At 35.3% G+C, this 26,484-nt stretch overlaps 1 protein-coding gene across 1 annotated transcript; it reads right to left on the minus strand.

Annotated features, from left to right (window-relative positions):
• Nucleotides 1–14,702: 14,702 nt before the first annotated feature.
• Nucleotides 14,703–25,348, minus strand: LOC118199559 (uncharacterized). The gene has a single exon (XM_085826602.1). It carries the CDS (start codon nt 24,635–24,637, stop codon nt 23,312–23,314), a length of 1,326 nt encoding a protein of 441 aa, XP_085682728.1. The 5' UTR covers nt 24,638–25,348; the 3' UTR covers nt 14,703–23,311.
• Between the last annotated feature and the right edge of the window lie 1,136 nt (nt 25,349–26,484).

Genomic DNA, 26,484 nt, shown 5'->3' on the forward strand with positions numbered 1-26,484 from the left:
TTATTCCTGCATGTCCAGGGACCCAGCAGTACAGAATTTCATATCCACGACTTCTTAATTTAATATTTAGCTTCAATACATCCACTATCACAGGATTGTCGGGGCTTGAAATGGATTCTAAAGCTTTTAGTGCACTGTAGGAGTCTGTATATATAATGAAATATTTATAGTAAAGCGTTGAGATGTACAAAAGCGCATAATAGATAGCAGTCAGTTCAGTGGTTAAGACCGAGGAGGCTTTGTGTAAACGTCTGCCCTCCAAGTGGTCACCAATTATACAGGACATCCCAGCGTGACAAGTTGACTTTGATCCATCCGTATATACGGGAAGATAACTGCTGTAATTATGCCTGTGCTCAGCAAAAATTTGTCTGTATATGATGTCATTTGTGGTTGTTTTTCTGTAATTGTGGAAAATGTCAAGAAGCTGGATTTGTGCATTTTCCCAAGGTGGGATCTCAAAATTCTGTACTGCTTGTGGGGACATATCAGATAAGGAGAATTCTTCAATGAGCAAACGAACCCTTATAGGAAATTAAGGCACACAGGTTGGACGTGCTTCAAATAAATGGTCACAGCTATCATCAGATAAACACAGTTTGTAAGGATGGTCAGGTTGAGACAATATATTAAAATACCGTAAAAGAGACAACTCCTCACGTCTCAAACGGAGTGGTGGCTCGTGACAGTCAACATAAAGGCTCTGCACAGGAGATGTCCTGAAGGCTCCAGAACAAATCCGCAGAGCCTGATGATGAACAGGATCTAGTTTTAACAACACTGAAGACCGGGCAGATCCGTAAACAACTGAGCCGTAGTCCAGTTTAGAGCGAATTAGAGCTCTGTAAATGCGAAGCATGGAGTAACGCTCTGCACCCCAGGAGGTGCTCGCCAGGACTTTTAAGATATTTAGAACTTTGGTACACTTTTCTCTCAAGTTTAAGACATGAGGAAGGAAAGTCAATTTTCGGTCGAACATCACCCCTAAAAATTTTACTTCAGGTGCAACTGGAATTACAGACCCATTGAGATATAATTCCGGCTCAGGATGGAGACGTCGCTTTTTACAAAAATGATCGCACACAGTCTTCTGTTTCGAAAACGTAAATCCTTGTCTTTTTGCCCATTCCTGGATCCTGTTCAAAGCGATCTGGAGCTGTCTCTCTACATGTCTCATATCCACACCTCTACAGCTAATTTGTAGATCATCAACATATAAAGAACCTGAAATGGTGGGAGGAAGTTGTTTTAATACAGAATTTATTTTTAGGCTGAAAAGAGTTACACTGAGCACACAGCCTTGAGGCACACCCTCTTCTTGTTCAAAAACATCAGACAAAACAGAGCCTATCCTTACTTGAAAAGTTCTAGCGTTCAGGAAATTCTAAATGAAAATTGGTAGATTGCCGCGCAAGCCACTCTCGTGAAGATCGCGAAGTATACCGTATCTCCATGCCTTATCATAGGCTTTCTCTATATCGAAGAAAATTGAGACAAGGTGATTTCTTCTTACAAAAGCTTTTCGAATGGATGTCTCTAAGAGGAGCATATTATCTACGATTGTTCTCCCCTTTCGAAAACCACTTTGATAAGGCGATATAATATTATTCTTTTCCAAGAAGTAGACTAGGCGGCTGTTTACCATCTTTTCAAACAGTTTGCAAACACAGCTGGTAAGGGCAATTGGCCGATAGTTCGAGGGATTCCTTAGGTCTTTCCCTGGCTTCGCAATAGGAATGACAACAGCTCTCCTCCATGCACTGGGAAATGCACGCCCCTTCCACACTTTATTGTAAAGTGTGAGAAGGGCACTCAGTGACTTATAGGACAGATGCTTTAGCATTTCATAATACACGCCATCCAGACCCGGACAAGACCTATGTGTCTGCAACAGAGCTCTCTTTAATTCAACCATTGTAAAGTCTCTATTGTACGGCTCAAAGTTGGAAGAGTTGAAAGCGATGGGATTTTTCTCAGAACGTTGCAACACCCATTCCCTTTCACTATTGATAAAAATATCCTTTCTATAAATAAAAATATATTATTCCAAATATTGGTCAAAATATTTTAAATCTATTAAGGACTGATTTTATTTCAAAAAAAGCACAATCCAGTCACAATAAAATAGTTTCTTAATAACGAATCTGGTGAAATGTGCAGTCTGTCAGAGATTATGGCGGAAAAACCAGAGATAGTTATGACGCGCCAAACACAAGATGGGATGATTACTATTGATGACATTAAAATTCAATCAATAAAAACAAGTAGATAAATGTACCAAATCCAGAGGATGAAGTCATATAAACACAAGTTAAAAGCACATATTAAAATTCAAGACACTGTCTTCAAAACAAATTACATTAGGTAATAAAAGCCAGTCTCTTTTAAATAATAAAATAAATTACAATTGACCTCTCTTCCGATTAAACGGTCGAGAGGTAAGTCACAACTATTAAAATATTTCTGGCGAAGACTATTAAAACATGGACACTCAATTAAAATATGACGAACAGATAAACAAACATTACAATTAAAACAAACAGGCTCATTTTCAACTTTGAGAAGGTAGCTATGTGTGACTCTAGTGTGACCAATTCTGAGGCGAGTCAAAAGAACGTCCTCCTTACGATTTCCAGCAAAATCCCAATGCTCTATTCTAGGCTTGACGTTTCTCAACTTGTTGTGATGCTGAACATCCCAAATTTTCTGCCATTTTTTTCGGACCTTTCCCTTGATGACACAGCAGATGTCTCTAAAAGGGATAAGGCGACTGGACGGTTCAATAGCAGATTTGGCTGCGACGTCTGCAAGCTCATTTCCCTTTATTCCAGCATGTCCAGGAACCCAGCAGTACAGTACTTCATATCCTCGAATCGTTAAATTTATATGAATTTTGAGAACATCCACTACCACAGCATTCTGAGTGTTGGGAAAAGCTTCCAAGGATTTCAGAGCACTATACGAGTCTATATAAACTATGAACTTTTTGTGGCAGAGCTTTGAGATGTACAAAAGACCATAATATATTGCAGTTAGTTCAGATGTAAGGACTGAGCAGGCATGGTGCAGGCATCTGCCCTCAATGTAATCTTCAAATTTCTCAATAATGAATATCGTATGGTCTGAAGAAAGAGGTAGAATATCTGAATCTTTAATAAAACGCTTTACAAAGCCTCAAAATTAGATTGGAATTACTATTTAATTAATTTTCCAGTGTTAATAAATTCAATAAAGAAGTTTTATAGGAAGTTCACACTAATAATAAATATTACCAATTTTCCAAAGACTAAGGTAAGTTTAGTTATTAAAAATTGCTTTTAACTCATTTTTTGCTACCAACTTCCTTATTTAGCTTTTTCAGTTATAGGGACTTTTCCTAATTCATTTCATATTCTGAAATTTTTCTGGCTTGAAGGAAAAACATTTTGCGAAACCTACATATAATATAGTAAGAGCAAGCAACTACCCAGCATTCAAGTAAATGGAGTACTTTAGAATTTTAGAACAAAAATTTTTCTTCCCAAATTAAATATATGAGAGATTTATAACACCATTATAGAGTTTGTTATAGTATTAGCACGTACACATTATCGCCATACAGTGTGATTTTGTGAGTGACTGAGTGAGAGTGAGGTTTTTGGCGCAAAACCAAAGATAATTATAATGCACCAAACACTAGGTGAGATGATCAAAATTTATTAAATTAAAATACAATAAATAAAAACAGGTGGACAAATGTACCAAATCCAGAGGATAAAGTCATATAAAAACAAGGTAAAAGCACACATTAAAATCCAAGACACAATTTTCAAAAGAAATTACATTAGGTGATAAAATCCAGTCACTTTTAAATAATAAAATAAATTACAATTAGCCTCTCTTCCGATTAAACGGTTGAGAGGCAAGTCACAGCTATTAAAATGTTTCTGGCGAAGATTATTATAATATGGACATTAAATTAAAATATGATGGACAGATAGACAAACATTACAATTTGAACAAACAGGCTCATTCTCAGGTTTGAAAAGGTAGCTATGTGTCATTCTAGTGTGACCAATTCTGAGGCGAGTCAAAAGAACTTCCTCCTTACGATTTCTAGTAAATTCCCAATGCCCAATTCTAGGTTTTACATGTCTCAACTTGTTTTGAAACTGAGCATCCCAAACTTGCTCTCATTTTTTTCGGACCTTTCCCTTGATGACATTGCAGATATCTCTAAAAGGGATAAGGCGACTGGACAGTTCAACAGCAGATTTGGCTGCGATATCTGCAAGCTCATTTCCTTTTATTCCAGCATGTCCAGGAACCCAGCAGTACAGGACTTCATAACCTCGAATTGTTAAATTTATATGAATTTTGAGAACATCCACTACCACAGGATTCTGAGTGTTGGGAGAAACTTCTAAAGATTTAAGAGCACTATACGAGTCTGTATAAACTATGAACTTTTTGTGGCAGAGCTTTGAGATGTACAAATGACCGTAATATATTGCAGTTAGTTCAGATGTTAGGACTGAGAAAGCATGGTGCAGGCATCTGCCCTCTATGTAATCATGAAATACAAATACCATCCCGACATGATCATTTGACTTGGATCCGTCTCTATATATCCGATAATAACTACTATATTTATGCCTGTGCTCAGCGAAGAGTTGTCTGTAAATGATCTCCTTAGTGCTTGCCTTCATGTGATGCTTGAAAACATCAAGAAGCTGAATCCCTGCATTTTCCCAAGGTGGGATTTCAAAATTCTGTACTGCTTGGGGTCGCATATCAGAGAGGGAAAGTTCCTTAATGACAGGGCGAACTCTTAAAAGATAGGTAGGAACACAGGATGGACGTGTTTCAAATAAAGTGTTACACACATTATCAAGTAAGCACAGCTTATTAGGATATCAGCAACCATGCAACGAACTTTTAAATTAAATGTTAACAGTTTGTGTTTCCATGTATAGAAGTGCTGCAACAAAACTCTGTACTTTTCTCTCGTGTGAAGTGAGCTGATTTGTTGTAAGTTAGTCTTCCTCGTGCTTGTGCTGTTATCGTTAGCGTGCATATCCGCGGCATGATATGTTTTTGTAGAATGTTCTTTTCTTTCGCTATGTAAATTAGAAATAAATGTGATTGATTGAATAGGTAGCTTATTTGTGAATATGCAGAACCAACCTGCCGTAATTGGTGACGTATGGACGAAAAATAAGTTATGTTAATTGGTTACATGCTTCGCTAAGCCTTGCTGTGATAAGCCTATCCGACTGTGGCGACTTTCTGGATAATTACGATTATTTTGTTTCTGCTCTCCGGAACTATTTCCGCATACTAGCGATGCCACCACCCGATCAGCAGAGCCAAGTAGCGAAAGTTGCACTTCGCATTCCACCTTTCTGGAAGGCTAACGTGCAGTTGTGGATCGCACAATGTGACAATGCCTTCATGTATGGAGGAATTACAAGTGATGAAACGAAATTTTCTGCTCTCATAGCGAATATAGATGCGGAAACTCAATCGCAAGTCTCGGATATCGTACTAAGCCCTCCGGACTCGGACAAATATAAAAAACTGTCTGAGAGGCTCATCTGTGAATTTGAAGATTCTGAACATCAGAAAATTAAAAAACTCCTCACTGAACTTCAGTTGGGGGATGAACGGCCTAGTCATCTCCTACGGAAAATGAAAGAGCTTTTTGGGAAACAGCTTAATGATGACTTTTTGCAAAATTTATGGATGCAACGGATGCCAGCGCATATCCAAACAGTTTTGTCTGCTCCTTCTGAAACAAATGATCATCTAGCAATTACAGCTGATAAAGTCGCTGAGGTTGTTCAACCTAGTGCAATCTGTGCTACGTCTGGAGCTGGAACGTCCTTGGATCCCAATGCCATCACAACTGAAATCCTAGCCAGGCAGATCGAAGAACTTACATGCCAAGTTTCTGAACTTTCCCATGCTCGGAGGACAACTAGGTTCCGGAGTCGCTCAACCTCTCGCTCCAGGAAAGGCAATACTTCCAGTAATGTGTGTTTCTATCATAACCGTTTTGGTGATAAGGCACGCAAATGAGCTAAGCCTTGCGCGTACCAACAGCAAAAAAAACCTGTAACTTCCGTCATAGCTGGGATGACGGAAGTATTCAAAAAGCCCAGTCGATTATTTCTTCACGACAAGAATGGCCAAAACTTTTTGATTGATTCTGGTAGTGAGATCTCAGTGTTACCTCCTTCTCCTAAAGATAAGAGAAACTGTTGTGAAACATTTGCCCTTTTTGCTGCCAACAATTCTAAAATTCCTGCATATGGATTTGTGCGCAGACAGGTCGACTTGGGTCTCCGGAAGCCCTTCTCATGGACATTTGTGATTGCTGATGTAACTTCTATCATTGGTACAGAATTTTTGAAACATTTTAATCTTCTTGTTAATCTGAAACGACAGTGTCTTATAAATCCTGAAACTTCACTGTTTACTTATGCCAATGTTGCTCACAAAAGCCAACCTTCTATTGTCACTGTTTCTATTAATTCAGATTATGACTCCTTGCTTTCTGAGTTTCCAGATATAACAAATCCTACTCTAATTAAGTAGACTGTTCCTCATAATACAGTGCATCATATCTTGACCCGTGGACCACCTGTGACTTCAAAACCGAGACGACTCCATCCCAAGCTGCACGAAGCAGTGAAATCTGAGTTCGAATTCCTCCTGGATCAAGGGATAATTCGTCCTTCCAAGAGTCCATGGAGTTCACCATTGCATGTCGTCCCTAAGCAGGATTCTGCAGTTCCTCCGGTTGGAGATTACCGCAAGCTGAATTCTGTGACTGAATTTGATAGTTATCCTATTCCGTACCTTCAAGACTTTGCTCATTCACTCTACGGTAAATCCATTTTCTCAAAAGTAAACATCTTTAAAGCATTTCACCAAATTCCTGTTGCAGATGCTGACATTCCTAAAACAGCAGTGACAACACCATGGGGTCTCTACGAGTATACTCATCTGTATTTTGGCTTAGTGAATGCAACCCAAAGCTTCATGCGCTTTATGCACCAGGTCCTAAGGGGTCTCCCATTTTGTTATGTTTATCTTGATGATATACTATGTTTTTCAAATGATGCAATGGAGCATAAGAAGCACTTGCATGCTATATTTCAAAGACTGAGTACTTATGGTCTCAAGTTAAATGTTTGAAAAATGTGTGTTTGGTGTCACTGAGCTAGTTTCTTGGTTACCATATAAGTCCAGAAGGGGTTAAAACCTTGCAAAATAAAGTCCAAGCAGTCCTAGATTTTAAGTTGCCTGAAACTATTGGTATTTGCGTCAGTTTCTAGGCCTAATGAATTTCTATCGTAGGTTTTTGCCTCATGCAGCAGACAACCAGGCTTTGTTAAGTGACGTTTTAAAGGGGTCTTCTGGCAAGAAAAATTCAAAGAAACCAATTATTTGGACTTCGCTTGCAACCAAGGCTTTTAAAAAAATGCAAACAAGCACTAGCTAATGCCACGTTACTTGCCCATCCTTCTCCAACTGCCCCACTTGCTTTGCATGTAGATGCATCTAATCATACTATTGGTGGTGCATTGCATCAGGTTGTGGACTCCAAATTGCAGCCCTTAGGTTTTTTCTCGAGAAAGCTCAGTACAACAGAAACTCGGTACAGTGCTTATGACCGGGAGCTCCTTCCTGCTTATGCATCCATTCGCCATTTCAGACATATGTTGGAGGCTAGAGAGTTTGTCTTCTTTACTGATCATAAGCCTCTAATATATGCTTTTCGTCAAAAGAATGACAAGTGCTCTCCACGCCAGATGAGGCATTTAGATTTCCTCTCGCAATTCACAACTAACATACAGCACATTCCAGGGCCTGAGAATATTCCTGCAGATGTCACGTCCCGTATAGCCTTAACTCTTCCTGCATCAGTTGATTATTCTGAAATAGCTAAAGCACAAACATTGGATGATGAGTTGAAGTCCTTACTGTCATCAGACACATCCCTGCAGTTAAAAAAATTACTCTCCCGGAATCAAACATTGATCTATTCCGTGATGTATCGACTGGCAGAGTTCGTCCCTATGTCCCAACACAGTTTCGCCGGGATGTTTTTGCCTCATTACACAACATGGCTCACCCTGGTGTACGCAGAACACAACACATTGTGTGGTCACGATTTGTTTGGCCTAAAATGTATATAGCTGAATGGACCAGGTGTTGCATCCCATGTCAAAAAGCTAAAATTCATCGCCATACAAAAGCACCTTTGGCAAGTTTTAAGGAGCCTTGCCAAAGATTTGACCATGTTCACTTGGACCTTATAGGCCCTCTCCTTCCCTCAAATGGTTATTCTTATTGCTTAATTTTAATTGATCGTTTCTCTCGATGGCCAGAAGCTCAACCACTCAAGGATATCTCTGCTGAAACTGTTGCAGAAGCATTTTTCACATGCTGGGTCTTCAGGTATGGAGTGCCATCTACTGTGACAACTGACCAAGGACGCCAGTCTGAAGCTTTACTTTTTTGCTCTCTCACTCATCACCTGGGAATTCAGAGATCCAGGACGACTAGTTACCACCCCCAGTCGAATGGGTTAATAGAGGAATTGCATCGACCTCTTAAGACTGCTATCAAGTGCCATGCCACTGAGCGGTGGACTGAAGTCCTTCCTGTGATTCTTCTTGGTTTTCGAGCTGCTTTGAAAGAAGATTTGGGTTCCACACCAGCAGATTTGGTTTTTGGCACCACCATTCGTCTGCCTGGGGAGTTCCTGGTTCCTGCTCAACAACCGGTTGATACCACAGATTTTGTCAGCCACTTACGTGAACATATGCAAACACTTCGCCCCATACCAACCAAGAGACATGGTGATAGCAGAACCTTTATACACCGTGATTTAGCCACAGCTACCCATGTTTTTCTTCGTCATGATATGGTGAGACGCCCACTTCAGCCTCCTTATGATGGACCGTTTTTAGTTGTTCGTAGAACAGAGAAGGTCTTTTACCTAGACATAAATGGCAAAACTGTACCTGTATCCATTGATAGTGTAAAGCCAGCTTATGTTCTGAACAGGGATAAACCAATTGCTCCACCACCAACTTCACCTCACCGTTTGCAAGGCACTGTGGTACATGATTTGCCACTTAACCCAGATACCCCATCCAGATACCAACATTGTCCATCTGATTCACAACTTCAGCACAGACTGCAACAAAGGTGTATCCTAAGACTACACATTCTGGGCGTCATGTTCATTTCCCTGTACGATATCGTTTAAATGTTAACTGTTTGTGTTTTCATGTTTAGCAGTGCTGCAACTATGTACTTTTCTCTCAAGTGAAGTGAACTGATTTGTTGTAAGTTAGTCTTCCTCGTGCTTGTGCTGTTTATCGTTAGCGTGCATATACGCGGCGTGATATGTTTTTGTAGAAAGTTCTTTTCTTTCGCTATGTAAATTAGAAATAAATGTGATTGATTGAATAAGTAGCTTATTTGCGAATATGCAGAACCAACCTGCCGTAGGATGTTCAAGTTGCGATAGAATATTAAAATATTGCAAAAGGGACAATTGCTCACGCCTCAGATAAAATAATGGTTCGTTACAGTCAACATACAGGCTCTGGACAGGAGAAGTCCTGAAAGCTCCTGAACAAATCCACAGAGCTTGATGGCGAATAGGATCTAGTTTTATCAATACTGATGACCGAGCGGATCCGTAAACAACTGAGCCATAGTCCAGTCTAGAACGGAGAAGCGCTCTGTAAATGCGAAACATAGAGCAACACTCTGCAACCCAGGAAAAGTTCGCCAACACTTTTAAAATATTTAGCGTTTTTAAAACTTTCTAAGGTTTAAAACATGAGAAAGGAAAGTCAATTTTCGGTCGAACGTCACTTTAGTGTGATTTCGGATCAAACATGTGTAATTATGATGTCACAACACAGGCATATGAATTTCATGCGAGTTTGATGTAAAGGCAATTTAATTCTTCATCAGCCAGTTTAATTTCTGTTAAGAAAGATACAAGTTCTGATTTTAAATTAAATTTTGAAAAAATGATTTATATTTGGGGCTACCTTTCATGAGAAAGTATGCAGTTGGGTAGTTTCTAAAGTTTCACAGATCCTGGCATATAAAGAGACACAATCCGAAAGCAGATAAACAATGGGGTTCTTACGGATAATCCCGTCGACCACAAGAGACAGCACCAAACCAAAAACACACAATTACTAAATACAAGAAAAACATTCTATTCTTATTTTTCTTTCAAATTTATAGCCTCGATAAAAGGCTGTGTGCACAAACATTCTTCTATTAACTCTCAGGTAATTATTCCAATTTATAACAGTCGTGTCACTTAACTCTAATTCCTTTTTCCCCCATGCAATATTCGTCAATTCTCTGCGCCAAATATAAATGGAGTGCAGTCAAAAATGAAATAGTAGAACCCTCGAACCACGTTCCCTTTCGAATTGACACTCGCTTTGCACAAGCCTTAACATGGCAACGCCATTACTTCAGTTTTTAAATAAAGCGCCATTTTGTAGCCATTAACACATTTTTTTGAGGCTGGTAAGGTTCCATAACTTTGGAAATATTCAGCAGCATGCTCTTCTGTAGTAGGCAGGTCCCAAATTTTAATCAATTTTTTTTTTCGAAAACACGTGATAAAGGGGAAGAGTCTTTACTCAAAAATAATAACTAACACGTGTAATCAAGGTTACACCAAACCCATCCTGTTTGAAGACTTCCCATTTTTGGCGAAAAATTGCGTAGTTTGGTGTCTTTTCTTTAGGCAAAAATGGTCGACAGGATTTTCCGTAAGTACCAACAATGGTATTCCTAATCTGAAAACGATAAGCGATTAAGTTTTTATACCTTATACTCATAATTTGCATCTCTTTGCGTAAATTATGATCTTTACTACTAAAATTCTGCTGGAATGGCTAGTGCAAGCTTCCTAACATATCTGTCAACTTTCATGCCTACGAAATACATCAACTTTTATATCTGAAATGCATTCTCTCCCCACCCCGGAAATCTTAAATAATTTAAAATGTAAGCAGTTGATATTAGAGTTCGTAACAAATAAGGTTACCATTTTTATAATTTTAAACCGAGAATTTCTTCTATTAACTTTTCGACGCTAAATACCAATTTTCATATGCTCGACTATCCGAAATATTCGAGTGTTCAGAATTCGGCATTTTCCGACTTTTCCGGATGATTGAGCTTACTTGTACATATTGTTACGTATTTAGTATTTAAATAGCTAATGTTAGTTGAATTAAAAATTAAATTGTTTTATTCCCCGTGCAGTGTAGCGCATGATGAATATTAAAGGAAAGTTAAACCGGAAAATTAAAAATACAAGAGTACGTGCATTTAACATTTAATAAATATCTTTTTTTGATTTCGAGAAACTTCCAGAAAGTTCTCGCGCGTTATTAATCTTATAAAAAGGAGGAAAACCTCTCAATTCGATGAAATAGTTTGTTCTTTTAAGAGTTTGTTTAGAAAACTGCGCTTGTTGAATGTAGCGAATTCGCAGATTAGCTTTCTTTAGCTGTTTTGAATGAAGTTCTGTTGAATGTTTGAGTAGTTAAAAGATAACTACTGTGAGATATTATAATACTGAAAGAATATCTGAGGAAATTTAAGCATTTTTATTGTAATAATAATAAAATTTTGTCCATTTTTCATCGGAATTGTGCATTCAACTCAAACGAACCCGTACGCACGTAACAATATACTGTTTAATGCATCATGTAATTTTTATTTAATAAATGAAATCTGTATTTTAAGTTGCTAAAGTATGTGTATGTGTATATTTATATAGAGAGAACATAAAATTTGTATAAATTATAATTTTTAAAAAGACGATAGTTAAATATAAAGTCTCTGTAAATTGTATTAGATTAAAAAGAACTGTGTAATTAGTACATACGCCCATATATGCATAGTTGATATTGTTTGCCAACATCTTCAAACTTATCAGTACTTGAGGTAAATAATTACTGACCAGTATTTGAGGTAAAAAAACACTTACAGGTCTGTGATGTTTTTAGATAACTAGTTTGTATCAAACAAGTAATTCTAGGTTTACAACCGCAGATAATCCACTAGCGACAATGCACTTTTTATTCATCAAGCTTGCCAACGAGAATGATTTTAGCTGTATATTTTATATTAGCAGATGATATATGTCAAATTTATGTTAACTCTTTGTGTGATGTGTTTTTGTTTGATGTGTGCGATATAATTTTTAACTCAAAAATTCTAGAAATTGAATATTATGATTCTAGAGACAAATAACATATGAATTTTAAAAAATCTACTCTTGCACATTGATCTGTGGGTAGTAGTCACATTCCGAATACAGAATGCGTATAGGACTTGAAAAACTGACCGAGGTAGTAGGGGGGGACTTACCTTCTTGTGTGCGCGTTTCCAATAAATGACGAAATATGCGAATTCAAAAAAATGTATGCAAGAATTCCATTTATATGTCAATTTTTTACAATATTTTACAAAGTAAATCATCAGAAAAAATTAAAAACTAAACATTTATGTAATTTTTCTATAGCAGTGGAAACATAAGAACATACATAATAAGGACGTTCAAATAAAAAACTCACTGTTTTTTTTTTAACGTCAAAGAACAATTTTTTTGTGACACTCCTTAAAGCATGTTTTCTCTTTTTGATATATGCATACCTCCGCATTCCAGGTTTCGCACAGGTATCTTGTTCTATGAGGTTTCTCTCTTGTGCTACAAAATGTACACTGCCTAGATTTGCAATTTTCCAGTGTTATTTAGTCCCTTTTCGTCTGGAACATGAAATTTGTGGTTTTTTATGTTAATGCGGGGGGTTGGTCCTTTTGGCTTTGCTAAGGATCTTTCGTTTCCCATTAGCATTTATTTTATTTGTATTTCGTCCCAAAATATTTATAAAATAATTTTAATTTAATTAAAACTTTTATGCGACTTCTATTTTTAAATATAACAAAGTATACTTCCATTATATTTAAATCACACAAAATAATTTATATAATCACAATATTAGTATAGGAAGCATTGAGGCGAGAGAAAAATCTCTGGAAATGAAAGACCTTTTCACTGGGCACGTGCATGTATTGTATAGTAATAAAATAGCTCTGTGGTTTCAAAGCCCCTTATCTATATCCGGGTAAAAATAAGCATTTTTATTTGAAAAGTAGTAAACAGCATTGTGAAGAGCAGTGGTTTCAAGACCCGACCACTGAGCCTCTTCTAGAGGATTGTGAGCATTGAGACACAATGCTCTAGTGGCTCAGTAGTCAAATGTCAGTCGTCAAGTGGTCAAAGCAAATGCCATAAATATACGTAGGATTTTTTATATATGCAGTTTAATTATTGCTATTTTTTTCATTGTTTGTGATAGAAATAACGATGTGTGATGAATAAATTTTGAAATTTAAAGTTGTTTATGTTAATAAAAGGAAGCTATTTTGTCTCATTGAAAATGAAGTTTAAAAGTTATCCAATTTGAAGCACTAAGACCTAAAAAATCTATAATTCTGCAGTTATTTTGTGTTATTTAGAGATAAAAGATCAGCAATCAATCGCTTTTCGCTCAAAAAATTCGGAAACAGGAGAAGAAAAAAATTCAAAATTCGGTGGTTTAAAAGTGCAACCACCACGTGTCAAAGGGTTAAGTATGCTAATTTAGAGCATAGAATGATATCAAGCATATGTAAGTCAAATTTAGCTACAACTTAGTTGATTAAATATGCTGTTAAGCACATGTAAGTAAAAATTAGCTGGTTAAACATGATACTTTAAGAAAAATCAAAATCAAGTTAAAGAAAAGCATGGCATTAAGCATATGTAAGTAAACATTAGCAAGCTAAGCATATTTAGTAAAATTCAATTCAAGCTAGTAGATAGTTAGGTTATTTAATTATGGCAAAGCATCGAGGGCTGTCTGCCTAAGGAGAGATGCCTTCGTGGAGGACTTTCTAACGGTAACTGGCTTGTATACAAGTTACATCTGGGGAAAACCACGAAAACACCCATGCAGCCAGCCCGTTCGTGGGTTTCGAACCTCAGACTGAACTACCAGTGTTCCGTGACTTTACCGCTCAGCCGCCGGTGGGCCTCAAGCTAGTAGAAAAAAACATATAAAGCATGTGTATGTAAAATTTAGCATAAAAAATTAATGTTAATATTATTGTTTTAAAAGACTTCCAGTTAATACTATAATTATAAAACTGATGAAAAACCTATACTTACATACAGCAAGACTTCGTTTCTTTTCCTTCATACCAAAGAGTGAAAGAGTAACAAACTCATTATGAATGTCAAGTTTGTACCAAAGATATGTGTCTGGTCAAGCTTAACAATTAATCAGATGGCTATGAGTGGGTTTGCCACCAGAAAGATGCCCAAAACTGACACTCATATCAATACCATTTAGGGTAAGTGGTGCCAAATTAAGTTCGAGTTTCACGAATAGGCTCTTTGGCAGTCTTCGGATGACATTTTTGTAATCCTTCTAGGTGCAGTTTATATGACATTGCCAGTACTGGGATTACAAAAAAAGAGAATCAATTCCAGAACTACAAAATTTGCATTATGTATGTGCAGCAGTTATCTGAAACTGATAATAAGTCATTGCCAAGAAAACATCAGGTGAATACTTTTGTTGCTTTTGTAACATATATTTTCGATGTTATTATTATTATTTTTTTTTTTTTTTTTTTTTTCAATGACAGCTAATATGGGAAAACTGCTTTTTAGTGCCATTAAAATTAGCAAAACTATCATGGAGCACCTGAATGTAAACTTTTACTAACATTAAAATTAAGATATATAACAGTAAACACCATATGCATGGAGCCAAGAGGAACTAAAACCTTATTTGATAAAGAAAGTTTGGTTTTGGCTCATAGAAAATAGGAGCTGTATATCAGTAGGAGTTGTTGCACTGGTAACAGTTTAAACTCTTCTTACTGCACACAAAACCTAGATAGGCAAGCGAAAAATGCCAAACTGCAACGCTAAAGAGGATATCATAAATCATAAAAAAGGAAGAATTCAAGTTTAGGAGGTAGAAAAAATTAAAAACTCATCATGCCATCTAATTTGCAGGCGGATTCTTAGTCTAAAAAATAAGGAGTTTATTAAGCATTGCAATAAGATGGTAAACTCCATAACACAGCTTCTTTGGTGCAAGTCCACATGGCAATCGTTAAGTAAATTTTTATTAAATTAACATTTCCTCAAAAAAAGATAAGGCTTCACTGTCTGTGGATAAAGATAACTTTGATTGAAATCACTTGTTTCAACAGAATTTATTACATATATATGCTAATAAAAAATGCAGAGATTTTATTACATGTGTAATTGACTCATTACATACCTTACACACACGACATATCTCTTGGGGTTTCTTCAGCAAAGAACCCATTGGCGACAGTGTTTTTCTGTTGCCAAGTTTACCAACAATAATGGTTTTAGGGATATACAGTTCAGTTTTGAAATAGAACATGATATAAAGCATATATGAGACCAAATTTAGCATTTTGAACATGATATTAAGCATATGTGACTTAAAGTGAGCTAAAAATTAACTGATTAAACATATTAAGCACATGTAAGTCAATTTCAGGTTGTTAAATATAATAATTAGTACAAGTAAATTCAGTTAGAAATGCATGCTTTTAAGCAGATGAAATTAAAAATTAGCTGATTAAACATCCTATTTAATATAGTACAAAGTCCGAAACCCGGAATGATCTAAAATCCAGACCTCAAAACCACCAACAAAATATTTCTCATAGGCTTTATGCATACACATTTGATTTTCCCCTCCACGCATAATAAAACATCTGGAGAGTCTCAATTCTTAATTTCACTTGAACACTAAACAAAATACCTTCTTACTGAAGAAACAACCATTTTAGCATAAATTTGCACGATCAGTAATTTGGCTCCGCTGCTGCATATCTGCTTGGCACGAATCTCAAACTGAAACATTCCACATAGGTACATCGTTAATCTGATGCCAACCTGGCGAATAATTATTTATTATACAATCAAAAGTTTTTAATCCGTACTCGTCGGGACTTTGGCTATTCCGGATTATAGATCATCAGTTTAAATCTGGTAAGATGGCATGCAGAAATTATAAAATTAAAAATCTGAACCGGAATTTATGAAAAGCTTAATATTTATTTGTTTACTTTATTAAATATTTCTCTCAACGTGTGCATGCGTACAGCATACATTACACATAGTCGAATTTAGAAAATTGCAACCAGAAAACTATTTGATGTGTATTCGTGATATTTATAATGAATTTGATTTAAATCATATCAAAGATGGAGTACATCAAGATGAAATACTACATTTAGTAAGGAATTATAAACCGAATAAAATAAAAACATCTGCCCTGAAGATAAGGATAGTGCTGACAGATCAACTTCCAGTTCATTGGCGCTACGAAGTTCCCCTCCCCCCACAGAGCAGCGTGAAATTGATAAACAGATTTTGGAATGGTTACAGAAACAAGGATATGCCTTTATCCATTTTTTGCAGCAATTCCACTTTTTGTTTGATGGACATCGAAACGTGCTTTTGCTTTGTAGATATATTTTGGCAGCTCCAGAATCGGAAATTCTTTTTGACATAATCGAAAATTCAAGCTTACTTTTATAAAATTGCTCTAACTATCTGCAAAAAATAATAAGCTGGATCCAATTAGAAGATTAAGGAACAACGCAATCTGCAAAATTAACTGAAAAAGATAATTTTATCTTAGCTTATACCATCTGTTATACATTAAATGCACATGCGTAAACATATTATGTGCATGCGTTCACGCATATGGGCATGCGTGAAGGTATTACGCATTGGCACATGCGCAGAAATTTTGTAGCTTTGAGGTCCGGATTCTTGATCATTCCGGATTATGGGCGTCTGGATTAACGACTTTTGACTGTACTTTCCTTTCATTACCGCATATTTACCAAAACACGACAACTTCAGTAATGACTCATGTAGCGATACCTAAAAATATTTTATGTTAGAATTTGAATAAAAAAAGAGTCTGGTAACCTTTAATGTTGGCATTACGCTTGACGATGACTACAGATTTCAGTTGCACTAAAAAATGTTGGCATGGAAAAATTTACCAAAAATTTCTTTCCATATGCTAAAAATAGATTTTGTCGATGATACACATAGACCCAAGGATTACATTTAGGGATATTTGAATCAAGAATAACTAACTTGTTATTCGAATAAGCCGAGAACCACCGCCAGGGCTCGTATGGCCACACCGAGTCGCATATTTTGGACCCACAGAGACTGCATCAGGTGGTAAGATATCTAGTGCCGGCCATCAATAAGGCTTAAGTATATGTGGAAATTTATTTATCTGATAAGCATGTGTAAGAAATAGACATAAGTATTATAAATAATTAAACTAATACAATTCAATCTTAATTGTCTCAGTGAGTGATAGAAGCAAGATAAAATTTAACAGAACAACTCGTCGTTAGTCGCCAATCTAATGATGCAAGGATAGCTAAATTTGCTGAAGACAGCTGCTAATTTTAAAGGTTTTCAGATATTTCAAAACAAAGGTGAAAATTTCCTTTTAACGGATTTTGTAAAGAAATGTGGAGAAGGGGTAATAAATGAAGGTGATATAAAAAGTTTTTCATTGGTATGACAATGCTTCTCAATCATCAATTAATGAATGAATGGAGAAATCTGTAGTATAGTTCTAGATCCAGAAAATACGCTACTGATAGTGAAGAAAGTGACAGAGAAGTTACTGAAAACGAGAAAATTTCAAATGAAAAGTTAGTAGGAATTCTTGAGACAGCAGTTACAAGACTTCAACAATATAACTAAACAAGAGATTATCTCTGTCTACAGAATTAAAGGAAAAGTATTAGCACAAAAAATGAAGTAACTTAAAACAATTTACATTGAAAGAAATGCTTAATAAGGTAAACAAAAAATATTAAGCTTTTTTTTTTTTTTTTTTTTTCTTTTTTTTAAATTTTGATGTACTTTAGATCATAAACACCTAATTTTTTCATAAATTGCAATTTCATATTTTTATTTTTATAATTTCTACATGCCATCTTACTAGATCTAAACTGATGATCTATCATGCGGAAAAATCCCAAATCGCCGAACTCCCGACGAGTCCGGATTTCGGACTTTGTACTGTACAACTAAATTCAGGTTGGTAGAAAAGCATGATATTAAGTATATGTAAGAAAAGATCAGCCAAAAAAAAAGTAAAATATTAGTATTACTATTATAATATATTTATGATTCATAATATGGGGATACTCAGATAACTGACACTTGGCAAGGTTCCTGAAATCACATTCGTCAACTTGGTCAACAGGCGCCAAACAGAGGGAAGACTGTTTAGGTTGCTAGCACAAATGTTAAACTAAGATAAGGAAAAGGATATTTTCTTTTTATATGTGGATACTCTGAGTTGGGTGTTGTGACTTTGCAGATAAATCTTTGTCCTGATGATCACATGACTTTGTCAGTAGATGTTTTTGAATTAGCTGTTTAAATATTTTCTAAATAAATTAATTACACATGTAATCAGAATAAGGTAATTTTATTTTTATTCAAGAAAATTACAAAATATGCTCCCTTTCCGTACTTATATATAGTTCACATTATAACATGTGTTTATATAATTAATTTCTAAATAAATTAATTTAAAAAAATGTACTAAAAATTTTAATTATAGACTTAAATAAATTAATTACACTTCCAATCAGAATAAATTGTTTCTTATAGGATAAAATATACTCTTTTTCTAACTTATCAATTGTATTTTCAGATAATTTTTAATTAGATTGAAAAATTTTCAATTATTTACTTAATATTTAAATATATAGGAGTCTAGCCATAAAAACACAGGAATTAATTGTACTTCTAATACGAATATATACATATTTATTCATTTATGGAAGTTATTTGTTTAATCTAACCAAATGAATTTTTTCTAATTTTAGACGCAAGATAAGATTTAGCAAAACAACTTGTCTTTAGTCACCATAGTGAACAATAGCTAAATTTTATGATGACAGCGGCGAATCTGAAGGTTTTCGGATAACGCAAACCAAAGGTGAAATTTTCCTATTAGCAGATTTTGTAGAGAAATATGGAGAAGTGGTAATAAATGAAGAGGACATAAAAGAAGTTTTTCACTGTGCTGACAATGCTCCTCTATCATCAGTCAATTACGGGATGGCGAAATCTGTAGTAGAATTCTAAATCCAGAAAATACTAGACAGAGTGACAGAGAGAATAAAAAATTTTGATTGACAAGTTAGTCAGAATTCTAGACAGCAATTACAAAACATTAACAATGGAACTTTGTAACTAAATAAGAAATTATGTCTGTCTATAGAATTGAAGAGAAAGTATAGTCAAAAGTCGTTAATTCGGACATCCATAATCCGGAATGATCTATAATCCAGACCTCAAAGCTACAAACTTTCCGCACAGGCATTTACGAGTGCGCATAAGACCTTTACGGCTGCGAATATTTTTGTGCGCATGCGCGTTTAATGTGTAACGGACGGTATAAGCTAAGCTAAAATTATTTAATTTAGTTAATGTTGCAGATCGCGTTGTTCCTTAATCTTCGAATTGGATCCGGCTTATTATTTTTTGCAGACTGTTAGAGCAATTTCATAAAAGTAAGCTTGAACTTTCGATTATGTCAAATAGAATTTCCGATATATATTTACTAATATGTAATTTGTATCTACAAAGCGAAAGTATGTTTCGAAATCCAAAATCTGTTTATCAATTTCACGCCGTGGATTGGAAGTTGATCTGTCAGCACTGTCCTTATCTTCAGGGCAGATGTTTTTATTTTATTTGGCTTAATTCCTTACTAAGTGTAGTATTTCATCTCGATGTACTCCGTCTTTGATATAATTTAAATCAAGTTCCTCGTCATTATGATTCGCTTCCGATAGTGAAGAAAGTGACCCACAGCTTATTGAAAACGAAAACATTTCTATTGATAAATTAGTCGGTATTCTCAACACAGCAATTATAAGACTTAAACAGCAGAACTTTGTAACTAAACAAGAAATCATGTCTGTTTAATAGAATTAAAGAGAAAGTATTATCACATGAAACGAAGCAACTTACATTAAAAGAAATGTTTAATAAAGTAAACAAATAAATACTAAGCTTTTTCTTTTTCTAAATTTTGATACCCCTTTAGATCATAATTGTTCTTTATTTCATAAATTACGGTTTCATATTTTTAATTTTGTAATTTCTGCATGCCATCTTACCAGATTTAAACTGATGATCTATAATCTGGAAAAATCAATAATCCGGAATCGCCGAAGTCCCGACGAGTCCGGATTAACGACTTTTGACTGTATTAGCACAAAAATGAAGCAACTTAAACAACATTAAAGAAATGTTTAATAAAGTAAAAAAATAAATATTAAGCTTTCTTTGAAAATTTTGATATCCTGTAGATCATAAATACTTCATTATTTCATAAATCATGATTTCATATTTTTAATTTCATTATTTCTACATGCCATCTCACTACATTTAAACTGTTGATTTAATATCCGGAAAAATTCTAAATTTGGAAACGTGCAAGTCCTGACGAGTCCAGATCTGAGACTTTGTACTGTATTACATTTTCGTGATCATTACTGTACTTATATAAAGAATATGTCTTCAAACATATATAATCATTATTACGGTCAATTGCTCAAAGTAATGGTAAGAATTAAAAAAGAGAAGTATAAAAGTTAATGCTGGAGTTATATAAATCATAATCTAATATAATATGATGAAAAAAGTACATAGATTTACTCAATTTTTGGCAAAAATTTGGCGGCGAACCCTGCTACAGCAACCTGCTAGTTTTTGTTTGGACGCCATTTTGATTTCACGAAGTAAAGGCATGTTTTTTTTTTTTTAATTTTATTTTTACTTTTTTTTTACTTAACATTTTTATCCAACAATCTGCTAGCCGAATTACGCTTATGCTAGAACTATTATGGAACAAAAGTGCTTCAACATGACGAAGATTAGGTGCGAAATTGGGAGAAAGTGCAGAATCGCAAACTTCTTGCAGCGTTTTTTTAAGAATTGCACATACACGGTATCCATGTACACGTCGACCTATTTTCACTTAAGAAAAACATCCCAGAATTGCACAAAAATGGCATTGCGCACACTCTTCACTTTATCCATGTACACTGCTAAAGTCCTAGCTAGTAACCTTTATCGCCTTACCAAAATGTCGCCAAACTACCCGTTACCATATTCCAAAGATTAGCCGGGGAAATTTTTGGAAACTGCCTCTTGAAGTCACTTCCCTCTCAACATCAAAAAACTTCTCCTTTGGATATAGCCATTTTTCGCGATTCAAGATGGTGCAAAAAATAGCGCCAAGTGCCGCTTATCTGAATTTCCCAATTATATTATTATAAAAGAGTTTTAAAAAACTTGAACAAGAAAAAGACTATGCAATTCCTTAAACTGCCAGAAACGTATTATCCTAAAAGGATAAAATCTTTTAACAGTGTTTAAAATTATGGTGAATAAATCTTGCCATTATACAGATCAACTTTTTGTGTGTGTGTGTAATTTTACTTTGACTGAATGTTCGATTCTTTGGACTGGATATGTGAATCAGTTGACAGATTAACGAAATCTGTGGAGTGATTAACAGCCCAATGCACCCATCCCTGCCTAAGAATGAATATGTCCACCATTCATCAGTTATAACAGTTGTTCACCATTCATCAGTTATAACACATGATTCTTAATCAGCACCATCAGAATCTCTGCTCATCTCTTGTTTGCCGAGAACATGTTTTCATTGAAGGCAATAATCTTTCTGAGATGCACACAACTTCTTTAACTGAACAAAAACAATTCCATCTATCCATAATTAAAAAAATTCAGAAAACAAAGTGTGGAAATTAGACAAAATAAAAAATAAGTGAATAGGTAAAGAATAAATGACACATGCAAAGCTAAACAATCAATGTGACGCTACAACATGCAGAATTACAAACAGTCAAAAGTTGTTAATCCGGACTCGTTGGGACTTCGGCGATTCCGGATTATAGATCATCAGTTTAAATCTCGTAAGATGGCATGCAGAAATTCTAAAATTAAAAATATGAAACCGTAATTTATGAAATAAAGAACAATTATGATCTAAAGGGTATCAAAATTTACAAAAAGAAAAAGCTTAATATTTATTTGTTTACTTTATTAAACATTTCTTTCAATGTAAGTTGTTTAAGTTGCTTCGTTTTATGTGATAATACTTTCTCTTTAATTCTATAAACAGACATAATTTCTTGTTCAGTTACAAAGTTCCGCTGTTCAAGTCCCGTAATTGCTGTGCCGAGAATACCGATTAACTTGTCAATCGAAATTTTTTTCGTTTTCACTAACCTCTCTGCCACTTTCTTCATGTCTTTATACATTTTTTGCAGCAATTCCACTTTTTGTTTGATGGACATCGAAACATACTTTCGTTTTGTAGATCCTTTGTGATCTCCAGCATCGGAAATTCTATTTGACATAATCAAAAGTTAAGTTTACTTTTATAAAATTGCTCTTACAGTCTGCAAAAAATAATAAGCCGGATCCAACTCGAAGATTAAGGTACTATGCAATCATGAACATTAACTGAAATAGATAATTAGATAATTTTAGCTTATACCATCCGTTATACATAAAACGCGCACGCGAAAACGTATTCTGCGCTTGCGCACACGCATATGCGCAGTCATAAAGGTCTTACGCGCACGCGTAAACGCCTATGCGCTTGTGACAACACGGCGCATGCGCAGAAAGTTTTTAGCTTTGAGGTCCGGATTATAGATCATTCCGGATTATGGGTGTCCAAATTAACAACTTTTGACTGTATAAGGAACCAAAACCAACAGCAATGGTTGTTACCTCCGGACATGCAAAACCATGGTAGAACTATTATCACCATTGTTGGCAGGGTTACTGGGTTCTTTCCAGAATTGCTTCCCTTCTCTTTGCTATGAATAACTTACATTTGTTTCGGTGACTTTTTATGCTATAGGAGGTAAACTCTTAGTACTTTACACACTTCACGTGATTTTGAAATTTATTGCCAACCCCAAAACGACACATTGACAACTCATCATAATGTCAGCAAATCCTGCGTGTAAATTAGACTAGGATTAAACTCTATACGACTTTACACACACTTCATACGAGATTTCGGTTGTATGTAAATAAGCACATGCTCATTTAAAAACTGCTATTTCTTTTAAATGACTTGTTACACATCTTTCTTGCATGGACAAGAGCATGCTTGTTTAATTGACCTTTTTGTCTAAATGACTTGCTACATACGTCACACACATAAGGTTTCTCTCCTGTGTGAATAAGCATATGATTCCTTAAATGACACTTTTCTCTAAATGACCTGCTGCACAGTTCACACACATGGTGTTTCTCACCTGTATGAATACGCATATGGATTTTTAAACCACACTTTGCTCTAAATGACTTGTTGCATACCTCACATATATAAGCTTTCTCTTCTGCATGAATTTGCATATGATTGTGTAAGTGATCCTTTCTTCTAAATAACTTACTACATAACTCACACAAGTGAGATTTCACTCCTCTGTGAATATCCATATGACTGTTTAAGTGACCTTTAAATCTGAATGAAATGTTACATAGCTTACATAAGTAAGGTTTTTCTTCTGTGTGAATAAGTAAGTGGTACTTTAAATACGACTTTAGTCTGAATGTCTTGTTACACACTTCACAAACATGGGGTTTCTCACCTGTATGAATAAGCATATGCAAATTTAAATTATTCTTGATTTTAAATGACTTGTTGCATACCTCACACATATGAGGTTTCTCTCCTGTGTGAATAAGCACATGCTTATTTAAATAAGACTTTTGCCTAAAAGACTTGTTACATATTTCACATACATAAGGTTTCACTTCTGTATGAATATTCCTATGCCTGTCTAAATCACCTTTTAGTGTGAATGACTTGTTACATACCTCACATACATGCGGTTTCTCGCCTGTGTGAATACGCATATGCTCCTTTAAAACATAGTTGACTCTAAATGATTTGTTACATATCTCACACACATGAGGCTTCTCTCCTGTGTGAATAAGCATATGATTGTTTAAGTGGCTTTTACTTCTAAATGAGGTATTACATACCTGACACATATGAGGTTTGTGTCCTGTGTGAATGAATATATGCTTCTTTAAATTACTCATAAGTGCAAATGATCTGTTGCATACCTCACACACATGAAGTTTCTCTCCTGTGTGAATAAGCATATGCTTTTTTAAATCGTCCTTTACTTTGAATGAATTGCTACATACTTCACACACATAAGGTTTCTCTTCTGCGTGAATACGCATATGCTTGCTTAAATAACATTTTTGTGTAAATGACTTGCTACATACATTACATATATGAGGTTTTTCTTCTGTGTGAATAAGCATATGCTTGCTTAAATAACATTTATGTGTAAATGACTTGTTACATACATTACATATATGAGGTTTCTCTACTGTGTGATTAAGCGTATGCATGTTTAAATTGTTTTAGTCTAAAGGATTTTTCAGAAACAGCAGACAAAGTTTCTCTATTGTGTGGTTTTTGAGCACACTTTTAAAATGTTTCTTTTTTTAAATAACTTGTTACATACTTTCTAGACACACACTTAGTCCCCCGTACAGCTAAGTACAGTTTGATGTCACAGCTTCGTATATACCTTACACTGGAGGTCATGCCTTGTATACATGAAAAAATGGTTTGGTAAACTAAATTTTTACCAAAGTAGTTCTTGGATGCTTCACATTGGCTTCCGTGTCTTCGCAAATATACACCTGATTATTTGCATAAAAATATTAATGAATACTGTAGGTGACGCTTACCTTTTTCGTGATATAAAACACTGTCATGGTTTCCAGGACCATTTCATACAAAGTACTATTACATATCGAACAAATATGATTTTTTTTGTCCGAGTGTAAACTTGAATTCATGCAACAATATCATAACATAAGTTCTGACTTTCTGGAGCCCTTTCACATTTAAGGATTTCAAATTACTACAGTTGAATGGCTCAACAGAGTTCGCACTACATATTCGCTAGACATAATGAAAAGTCAATATTAATTTGGAACAATCTGCTCTTTCATTGCTTCGACATACTGTTGGTATTAGAACCATTCAAAACTACCGCAAGAGCACAACAACTAACGCAAGAGCGTCTACATCCCAAAACGGCAGCCTATGAGAGAGGGAAGTGTCTACCCGTACGACGTCACAAGCGTCTAGCCCCTCAGACGCTAATTTCCTCCTGGTTCCTCCCTGAACATCTGCGCAGGTTACTGCGCAAGTCGTCATTTTCCTGAAGGCGCCTTGTATTTGCTATTATTTACTCTGCTCTTTGACTGTTGTGATAGCGTGTAATCACTGATACAGTTCTCTTTTTTTTATTTTGCTTCGATTATTATATCTTCTGCACAAAATCAAGAAAAACTGCCCATTTCAGGGCCAAATACTTCTGTTTCCTCAGAAGGTGTTTTTTATTCTAAATCGAATCAAAATCAGGAAGGAATAACCGTGTGCGATAATACCAATTGTGGTATGTCTGATAATTCTGATTGTGTTGCGAGTGATATGGTTCATTGTGCAAATGATTTTAGTATAGCTGAGAGTAATTTTGGGTATTTTTCCGTTTGGCCGGCGCAATTTCCCATTTCGCCGGCGCAAGCGATAAAGTCGCCGAAAATGGTAGAACTGATGCCAGAGCGAATATCTTCGCTGATAACCTTTCGCGGCACTTTTTCAAAACAAGTCGCTGAGATTTATTATCAGATTTACCTTTTTTTTTTTTTCAATATTGGCATACAATTACATAGAATTTTTTTAATTATAATATTGAAATAATTCTTGCATTAAAACTCGTATTCCATACTGAGATTTAACTTGAAATTAATGTAGATAATTCCTGAGAGAATCAGATTTTTGTAGCGTATTTTACGTGAGATGATATCGCTTGTGATCACGTGATATTAACCGGCGAATCAAGAGGTTATACCATGAAAGCATAGTAAATCTAATTTAACGTCTTTAAATTCTTAAATTAACGTCTTTTACAAATATGTCAAAAATGGATGAAAAACCAATGAAAATTCGGGATTTGCCCAGGACAGAGGAAGAATCCGTCAGATTCTTTCAAGCGAAAGGCGTTTTGCCTAACATTGCTTATTTGTGAAAATAATCATGAAATGAAATTATATTTCGGAGACGAAATTCAATGGCGTTGCAACCTTTTAACTTGCCGCAGTAAAAGAAGTTTACGGAAAGGCACATGGTTTGAATCATCGAGATTGAGTTTCTTGAAGTGTTTAAGATACATTTATGGTTG

Source organism: Stegodyphus dumicola, chromosome 11 (assembly GCF_044657685.1).
Source record: "Stegodyphus dumicola isolate Sdum_Otavi_A_Nest chromosome 11, ASM4465768v1".
Taxonomy (NCBI): Eukaryota; Metazoa; Arthropoda; class Arachnida; order Araneae; family Eresidae; genus Stegodyphus; species Stegodyphus dumicola.

Excerpts from the sequence above, each read along its gene's own strand:
- LOC118199559 (XM_085826602.1), bottom strand. The coding sequence starts at position 24,637 with ATGCATACGCTTAATCACACAGTAGAGAAACCTCATATATGTAATGTA.